Source organism: Oncorhynchus mykiss, chromosome 2, assembly GCF_057628025.1.
Source record: "Oncorhynchus mykiss isolate SJ-2025 chromosome 2, ASM5762802v1, whole genome shotgun sequence".
Lineage (NCBI taxonomy): Eukaryota > Metazoa > Chordata > Actinopteri > Salmoniformes > Salmonidae > Oncorhynchus > Oncorhynchus mykiss.
Genome location: NC_143023.1, coordinates 14,118,896 through 14,128,448, shown reverse-complemented (window position 1 = coordinate 14,128,448; position 9,553 = coordinate 14,118,896). Strand labels below are relative to the sequence as shown.

At 46.1% G+C, this 9,553-nt stretch overlaps 1 protein-coding gene across 1 annotated transcript in view; it reads left to right on the top strand.

The window, feature by feature from the left end:
• Window positions 1–9,553, top strand: part of LOC110507950 (DNA repair and recombination protein RAD54B) — a 51,292-nt gene that overhangs the window by 17,089 nt on the left and 24,650 nt on the right. The window contains exons 4-10 of the mRNA XM_036938620.2: window positions 1,906–2,127; window positions 2,322–2,621; window positions 2,739–2,901; window positions 3,061–3,286; window positions 4,257–4,343; window positions 4,498–4,618; window positions 4,699–4,838. Of these exons, the coding sequence (XP_036794515.2) occupies window positions 1,906–2,127; window positions 2,322–2,621; window positions 2,739–2,901; window positions 3,061–3,286; window positions 4,257–4,343; window positions 4,498–4,618; window positions 4,699–4,838 (1,259 nt within the window). The remainder of the gene's footprint in view (window positions 1–1,905; window positions 2,128–2,321; window positions 2,622–2,738; window positions 2,902–3,060; window positions 3,287–4,256; window positions 4,344–4,497; window positions 4,619–4,698; window positions 4,839–9,553) is intronic.

Here is a 9,553-nt window from a genome sequence, read left to right as displayed (position 1 = left end):
AAACCTTAGTGAATCATAATTTGAAATTTGTGTACACACGCAATTCACACTTTCCTAAATTGTATGTTGCTGCTGTCAATAACAGCATTGAAAACAAATGTATTTTAAAGAGCAATTCAAAGCCTTGGTTCAGGGTGTGGTATTTTATTATTAGGAGCCCCATTAGCTGCTGCTGAAACAGCAGATACTCTTCCTGGTGTCCACATAAAACATGACATAATACAGAACATTAATGGACAGAACTACATACATTTAAAATAGGAATTCACGCTTTCATACCTTCCTGCTTTAGCTTATGTAAAAGACCAATCAGTATCTTGTACTGAAAAAGAGTTGAGCTACTTGTCTCCTGGTGTTTGTTCCAGTATATTTAGAGTTTGCAGGCTGCTGTTTGTGTGAGAGTTGAGCTACTTGTCTCCTGGTGTTTGTTCCGGTATATTTAGAGTTTGCAGGCTGCTGTTTGTGTGAGAGTTGAGCTACTTGTCTCCTGGTGTTTGTTCCAGTATATTTAGAGTTTGCAGGCTGCTGTTTGTGTGAGAGTTGAGCTACTTGTCTCCTGGTGTTTGTTCCAGTATATTTAGAGTTTGCAGGCTGCTGTTTGTGTGAGAGTTGAGCTACTTGTCTCCTGGTGTTTGTTCCGGTATATTTAGAGTTTGCAGGCTGCTGTTTGTGTGAGAGTTGAGCTACTTGTCTCCTGGTGTTTGTTCCAGTATATTTAGAGTTTGCAGGCTGCTGTTTGTGTGAGAGTTGAGCTACTTGTCTCCTGGTGTTTGTTCCAGTATATTTAGAGTTTGCAGGCTGCTGTTTGTGTGAGAGTTGAGCTACTTGTCTCCTGGTGTTTGTTCCAGTATATTTAGAGTTTGCAGGCTGCTGTTTGTGTGAGAGTTGAGCTACTTGTCTCCTGGTGTTTGTTCCAGTATATTTAGAGTTTGCAGGCTGCTGTTTGTGTGAGAGTTGAGCTACTTGTCTCCTGGTGTTTGTTCCAGTATATTTAGAGTTTGCATGCTGCTGTTTGTGTGAGAGTTGAGCTACTTGTCTCCTGGTGTTTGTTCCAGTATATTTAGAGTTTGCAGGCTGCTGTTTGTGTGAGAGTTGAGCTACTTGTCTCCTGGTGTTTGTTCCAGTATATTTAGAGTTTGCATGCTGCTGTTTGTGTGAGAGTTGAGCTACTTGTCTCCTGGTGTTTGTTCCAGTATATTTAGAGTTTGCAGGCTGCTGTTTGTGTGAGAGTTGAGCTACTTGTCTCCTGGTGTTTGTTCCAGTATATTTAGAGTTTGCAGGCTGCTGTTTGTGTGAGAGTTGAGCTACTTGTCTCCTGGTGTTTGTTCCGGTATATTTAGAGTTTGCAGGCTGCTGTTTGTGTGAGAGTTGAGCTACTTGTCTCCTGGTGTTTGTTCCAGTATATTTAGAGTTTGCAGGCTGCTGTTTGTGTGAGAGTTGAGCTACTTGTCTCCTGGTGTTTGTTCCGGTATATTTAGAGTTTGCAGGCTGCTGTTTGTGTGAGAGTTGAGCTACTTGTCTCCTGGTGTTTGTTCCAGTATATTTAGAGTTTGCAGGCTGCTGTTTGTGTGAGAGTTGAGCTACTTGTCTCCTGGTGTTTGTTCCAGTATATTTAGAGTTTGCAGGCTGCTGTTTGTGTGAGAGTTGAGCTACTTGTCTCCTGGTGTTTGTTCCAGTATATTTAGAGTTTGCAGGCTGCTGTTTGTGTGAGAGTTGAGCTACTTGTCTCCTGGTGTTTGTTCCGGTATATTTAGAGTTTGCAGGCTGCTGTTTGTGTGAGAGTTGAGCTACTTGTCTCCTGGTGTTTGTTCCAGTATATTTAGAGTTTGCAGGCTGCTGTTTGAGGGGGCAGTAATGTGTGTGTTAATGCTCTGATTATTAGTGTTCATGTTTTCTGGGTTTCAGATTTCAGATGTTCCTCACAGAGTCCGGCAGGAGGCTGTGGTCCAGTTGGGGTCGGGGCAGGGTCTGGTAGCGGTGCTGGTTCTGACGGGCCGCGGTACTTCAGTGTGATGTGGTGTAAGGCCAGTGGGAGGAAACACAAACGCTGGCAGGGAGACGCTGTCCTGGTGACACGAGGGCGTACCGCCACGCTTAAAGACATGGAGGGCAAGGACATCGGCAAGGGTGAGTGTGTGAACATTTTAGGTTTCCCCAAACACAGATTAAACATAGTCCTTGACTAAAAATCATGCTCAATGGAGAATTCTGATTTGAAAGTGATTTTAGTCCAGAACTAGGGCTACTCTGTGGCCCGGAGAGCGGCCCTGATAAAGTTATTTTCCAAGTGCATCGGAGAGTGATTCAGATTGTGTGTGTAGGTAGTGGCTATAAGGTATCAGAGCTGGCATCGCTGGGTGAAGGAGAGACCTTGATGATAGGAGCTAAACAGGTGGAGGTGATGGGACTCGTATCAGAGCTGGACTACAATAAGGGCCGCTGTTTCCTTGACGTCCATGTGGAGAAGGAGGAGCCTAAGATATCAGCTCCTCCCCCCTCACGACGCCCAGCTTCCAAACCGTTCTGCCGTCCGACGCTATTGGGCGGAGAGACTGATAGGGGAGTGGCCAAGCCTCAGGAGGAGGTGCCCTGTAAACCACGCCATGACCCTCTAGCACCAGGTAAATACACAGACATACAGTACACTCTCTCTCTCTCATCACACACACACATAAAGTTACACATTCTCACAATCTTCAAACACACCACACTCATCATCTCTCTAATGGTGTGTGTAGGAGCCATTGTCATGCCCCGGCCCTCAACCAATCACCAGTGGACGTATAACAAGGCAGGCCTCCCACTGGTGGACGTGGTGGTTGACCCCTACTTGACCACTCACCTCCGACCCCACCAGCGAGACGGCCTGCTGTTCCTCTACGAGTGTGTCATGGGGATGAGGTAATAGGAGATGTGTGTCCGCTCATGATGAATCCTCTGATCACTCCAAAATGTAATGTTGTGTTCCACAAGGCTCTGTGCTGGGGCTGCTATTTATTTACTTTGATTGAATATGTGTGTGTGTGTGTGTGTGTGTGTGTGTGTGTGTGTGTGTGTCAGGGCTACATGTAGGTACGGTGCTATCCTGGCAGATGAGATGGGTCTGGGTAAGACCCTCCAGAGCGTGGCTTTGACATGGACGCTGCTAAAGCAGGGCCCATACGGCGGGAAGCCGGTTGCTAAGCTTGTGCTGGTGGTTGCCCCTGGCAGCCTGGTGCAGAACTGGGGGGCGGAGTTTAAGAAGTGGCTTGGCCGTGAGAGGATCAACGTCTACACTGTTAACCAGGTAGGGGTGTGTTTGATCAGCGTCTACACTGTTAACCAGGTAGGGGTGTGTTTGATCAGCGTCCACACTGTTAACCAGGTAGGGGTGTGTTTGATCAGCGTCTACACCGTTAACCAGGTAGGGGTGTGTTTGATCAGCGTCTACACTGTTAACCAGGTAGGGGTTGTTTGATCAGCGTCTACACCGTTAACCAGGTAGGGGTGTGTTTGATCAGCGTCTACACTGTTAACCAGGTAGGGGTGTGTTTGATCAGCGTCCACACCGTTAACCAGGTAGGGGTTGTTTGATCAGCGTCTACACCGTTAACCAGGTAGGGGTGTGTTTGATCAGCGTCTACACCGTTAACCAGGTAGGGGTGTGTTTGATCAGCGTCTACACTGTTAACCAGGTAGGGGTGTGTTTGATCAGCGTCTACACCGTTAACCAGGTAGGGGTGTGTTTGATCAGCGTCCACACTGTTAACCAGGTAGGGGTGTGTTTGATCAGCGTCCACACTGTTAACCAGGTAGGGGTTGTTTGATCAGCGTCTACACCGTTAACCAGGTAGGGGTTGTTTGATCAGCGTCTACACTGTTAACCAGGTAGGGGTGTGTTTGATCAGCGTCTACACCGTTAACCAGGTAGGGGTTGTTTGATCAGCGTCTACACTGTTAACCAGGTAGGGGTGTGTTTGATCAGCGTCTACACTGTTAACCAGGTAGGGGTGTGTTTGATCAGCGTCTACACCGTTAACCAGGTAGGGGTGTGTTTGATCAGCGTCTACACTGTTAACCAGGTAGGGGTTGTTTGATCAGCGTCTACACCGTTAACCAGGTAGGGGTTGTTTGATCAGCGTCTACACCGTTAACCAGGTAGGGGTGTGTATGGAGGAGGAGGAGGAAGAGGGGGAGTGTGTTTCCCTGTAGTGCTGTTTCTGATCCATATGGTGATGTGTGTGTGTGTGTGTGTTCCGTGTTGTGTTGGTCTTTAGGACCACAGGGTGGAGCTGTTTGCAGCGTCTCCTCTCCACAGTGTATTAGTGATCAGCTATGAGATGCTGCTTCGCTCTCTGGAAGTGGTGAGTTGGTTCACAGCAGCTTATCTAACAGGGGTGGGAAGTACCACTGTTACAACACTGTTGAATTACACCTCAACTCCTAAATTACAGATTAGGAGTACGATGGATGATACACTCATGGGACATTATAACGTTGTGTGTGTGTGTTGTGTAGGTACAGAAGCTGGAGTTTGGGCTGGTGATCTGTGATGAGGGTCACAGGTTGAAGAACAGCAGCATCAAGACTTCCTCTGCCCTCAGCGGTCTCAGCTGTACACGCAGAGTTATTCTGACAGGTACACACACAGCCCTCTGTTTTATTGACCTTTTACTTTCTCCTAGTGTTTTCTCATCTATTGTGTTTGCTGTACTGTAGGTACTCCTGTCCAGAATGACCTGCAGGAGTTCTATGCCATCATAGAGTTTGTGAACCCGGGCATTCTGGGGTCGTCTGCTGCCTACAGGAAGGTGTACGAGGAGCCAATCCTCCGCTCCCGACAGCCCATCTGCACTGAGGTACATTACCCATCTACACTCTCTGTCTCTATACCTCTACACTTCTCTCTATTGTACGCTCACAACAGCCCTCCTACACTGAGATACTGTCTGCATCTCTATCTCTATCTCTGTCTCTATACCTCTACACTTCTCTCTATTGTACGCTCACAACAGCCCTCCTACACTGAGATACTGTCTGCATCTCTATCTCTGTCTCTATACCTCTACACTTCTCTCTATTGTACGCTCACAACAGCCCTCCTACACTGAGGTACTGTCTGCATCTCTATCTCTGTCTCTGTCTCTATACCTCTACACTTCTCTCTATTGTACGCTCACAACAGCCCTCCTACACTGAGGTACTGTCTGCATCTCTATCTCTGTCTCTGTCTCTATACCTCTACACTTCTCTCTATTGTACGCTCACAACAGCCCTCTTACACTGAGATACTGTCTGCATCTCTATCTCTGTCTCTGTCTCTATACCTCTACACTATCTCTCTATTGTACGCTCACAACAGCCCTCCTACACTGAGATACTGTCTGCATCTCTATCTCTGTCTCTATACCTCTACACTATCTCTCTATTGTACGCTCACAACAGCCCTCCTACACTGAGATACTGTCTGCATCTCTATCTCTGTCTCTATACCTCTACACTATCTCTCTATTGTACGCTCACAACAGCCCTCCTACACTGAGGTACTGTCTGCATCTCTATCTCTGTCTCTGTCTCTATACCTCTACACTTCTCTCTATTGTACGCTCACAACAGCCCTCCTACACTGAGATACTGTCTGCATCTTTATCTCTGTCTCTGTCTCTATACCTCTACACTATCTCTCTATTGTACGCTCACAACAGCCCTCCTACACTGAGATACTGTCTGCATCTTTATCTCTGTCTCTATACCTCTACACTATCTCTCTATTGTACGCTCACAACAGCCCTCCTACACTGAGATACTGTCTGCATCTCTATCTCTGTCTCTATACCTCTACATTTCTCTCTATTGTACGCTCACAACAGCCCTCCTACACTGAGATACTGTCTGCATCTCTATCTCTATCTCTGTCTCTATACCTCTACACTTCTCTCTATTGTACGCTCACAACAGCCCTCCTACACTGAGATACTGTCTGCATCTCTATCTCTGTCTCTATACCTCTACACTATCTCTCTATTGTACGCTCACAACAGCCCTCCTACACTGAGATACTGTCTGCATCTCTATCTCTGTCTCTATACCTCTACACTATCTCTCTATTGTACGCTCACAACAGCCCTCCTACACTGAGATACTGTCTGCATCTTTATCTCTGTCTCTGTCTCTATACCTCTACACTATCTCTCTATTGTACGCTCACAACAGCCCTCCTACACTGAGATACTGTCTGCATCTTTATCTCTGTCTCTGTCTCTATACCTCTACACTATCTCTCTATTGTACGCTCACAACAGCCCTCCTACACTGAGATACTGTCTGCATCTCTATCTCTGTCTCTATACCTCTACACTATCTCTCTATTGTACGCTCACAACAGCCCTCCTACACTGAGATACTGTCTGCATCTCTATCTCTGTCTCTATACCTCTACACTATCTCTCTATTGTACGCTCACAACAGCCCTCCTACACTGAGATACTGTCTGCATCTCTATCTCTGTCTCTATACCTCTACACTATCTCTCTATTGTACGCTCACAACAGCCCTCCTACACTGAGATACTGTCTGCATCTCTATCTCTGTCTCTATACCTCTACACTATCTCTCTATTGTACGCTCACAACAGCCCTCCTACACTGAGATACTGTCTGCATCTCTATCTCTGTCTCTATACCTCTACACTATCTCTCTATTGTACGCTCACAACAGCCCTCCTACACTGAGGTACTGTCTGCATCTCTATCTCTGTCTCTGTCTCTATACCTCTACATTTCTCTCTATTGTACGCTCACAACAGCCCTCCTACACTGAGATACTGTCTGCATCTTTATCTCTGTCTCTATACCTCTACACTTCTCTCTATTGTACGCTCACAACAGCCCTCCTACACTGAGATACTGTCTGCATCTCTATCTCTGTCTCTGTCTCTATACCTCTACACTATCTCTCTATTGTACGCTCACAACAGCCCTCCTACACTGAGATACTGTCTGCATCTCTATCTCTGTCTCTGTCTCTATACCTCTACATTTCTCTCTATTGTACGCTCACAACAGCCCTCCTACACTGAGATACTGTCTGCATCTTTATCTCTGTCTCTATACCTCTACACTTCTCTCTATTGTACGCTCACAACAGCCCTCCTACACTGAGGTACTGTCTGCATCTCTATCTCTGTCTCTATACCTCTACACTATCTCTCTATTGTACGCTCACAACAGCCCTCCTACACTGAGATACTGTCTGCATCTCTATCTCTGTCTCTGTCTCTATACCTCTACACTATCTCTCTATTGTACGCTCACAACAGCCCTCCTACACTGAGATACTGTCTGCATCTTTATCTCTGTCTCTGTCTCTATACCTCTACACTATCTCTCTATTGTACGCTCACAACAGCCCTCCTACACTGAGATACTGTCTGCATCTTTATCTCTGTCTCTGTCTCTATACCTCTACACTATCTCTCTATTGTACGCTCACAACAGCCCTCCTACACTGAGATACTGTCTGCATCTTTATCTCTGTCTCTGTCTCTATACCTCTACACTATCTCTCTATTGTACGCTCACAACAGCCCTCCTACACTGAGGTACTGTCTGCATCTCTATCTCTGTCTCTGTCTCTATACCTCTACACTTCTCTCTATTGTACGCTCACAACAGCCCTCCTACACTGAGGTACTGTCTGCATCTCTATCTCTGTCTCTATACCTCTACACTTCTCTCTATTGTACGCTCACAACAGCCCTCCTACACTGAGGTACTGTCTGCATCTCTATCTCTGTCTCTGTCTCTATACCTCTACACTATCTCTCTATTGTACGCTCACAACAGCCCTCCTACACTGAGATACTGTCTGCATCTCTATCTCTGTCTCTATACCTCTACACTATCTCTCTATTGTACGCTCACAACAGCCCTCCTACACTGAGATACTGTCTGCATCTCTATCTCTGTCTCTGTCTCTATACCTCTACACTATCTCTCTATTATACGCTCACAACAGCCCTCCTACACTGAGATACTGTCTGCATCTCTATCTTTATCTCTGTCTCTATACCTCTACACTTCTCTCTATTGTACGCTCACAACAGCCCTCGTACACTGAGATACTGTCTGCATCTCTATCTCTGTCTCTATACCTCTACACTATCTCTCTATTGTACGCTCACAACAGCCCTCCTACACTGAGATACTGTCTGCATCTCTATCTCTGTCTCTATACCTCTACATTTCTCTCTATTGTACGCTCACAACAGCCCTCCTACACTGAGATACTGTCTGCATCTCTATCTCTGTCTCTATACCTCTACACTATCTCTCTATTGTACGCTCACAACAGCCCTCCTACACTGAGGTACTGTCTGCATCTCTATCTCTGTCTCTGTCTCTATACCTCTACATTTCTCTCTATTGTACGCTCACAACAGCCCTCCTACACTGAGATACTGTCTGCATCTTTATCTCTGTCTCTATACCTCTACATTTCTCTCTATTGTACGCTCACAACAGCCCTCCTACACTGAGATACTGTCTGCATCTCTATCTCTGTCTCTGTCTCTATACCTCTACATTTCTCTCTATTGTACGCTCACAACAGCCCTCCTACACTGAGATACTGTCTGCATCTTTATCTCTGTCTCTATACCTCTACATTTCTCTCTATTGTACGCTCACAACAGCCCTCCTACACTGAGGTACTGTCTGCATCTTTATCTCTGTCTCTGTCTCTATACCTCTACACTTCTCTCTATTGTACGCTCACAACAGCCCTCCTACACTGAGATACTGTCTGCATCTTTATCTCTGTCTCTGTCTCTATACCTCTACATTTCTCTCTATTGTACGCTCACAACAGCCCTCCTACACTGAGATACTGTCTGCATCTTTATCTCTGTCTCTGTCTCTATACCTCTACATTTCTCTCTATTGTACGCTCACAACAGCCCTCCTACACTGAGATACTGTCTGCATCTCTATCTCTGTCTCTGTCTCTATACCTCTACATTTCTCTCTATTGTACGCTCACAACAGCCCTCCTACACTGAGGTACTGTCTGCATCTCTATCTCTATCTCTGTCTCTATACCTCTACACTATCTCTCTATTGTACGCTCACAACAGCCCTCCTACACTGAGGTACTGTCTGCATCTCTATCTCTATCTCTGTCTCTATACCTCTACACTTCTCTCTATTGTACGCTCACAACAGCCCTCCTACACTGAGGTACTGTCTGCATCTCTATCTCTATCTCTGTCTCTATACCTCTACACTTCTCTCTATTGTACGCTCACAACAGCCCTCCTACACTGAGATACTGTCTGCATCTCTATCTCTGTCTCTATACCTCTACACTTCTCTCTATTGTACGCTCACAACAGCCCTCCTACACTGAGGTACTGTCTGCATCTCTATCTCTGTCTCTGTCTCTATACCTCTACACTATCTCTCTATTATACGCTCACAACAGCCCTCCTACACTGAGATACTGTCTGCATCTCTATCTCTATCTCTGTCTCTATACCTCCACACTATCTCTCTATTGTACGCTCACAACAGCCCTC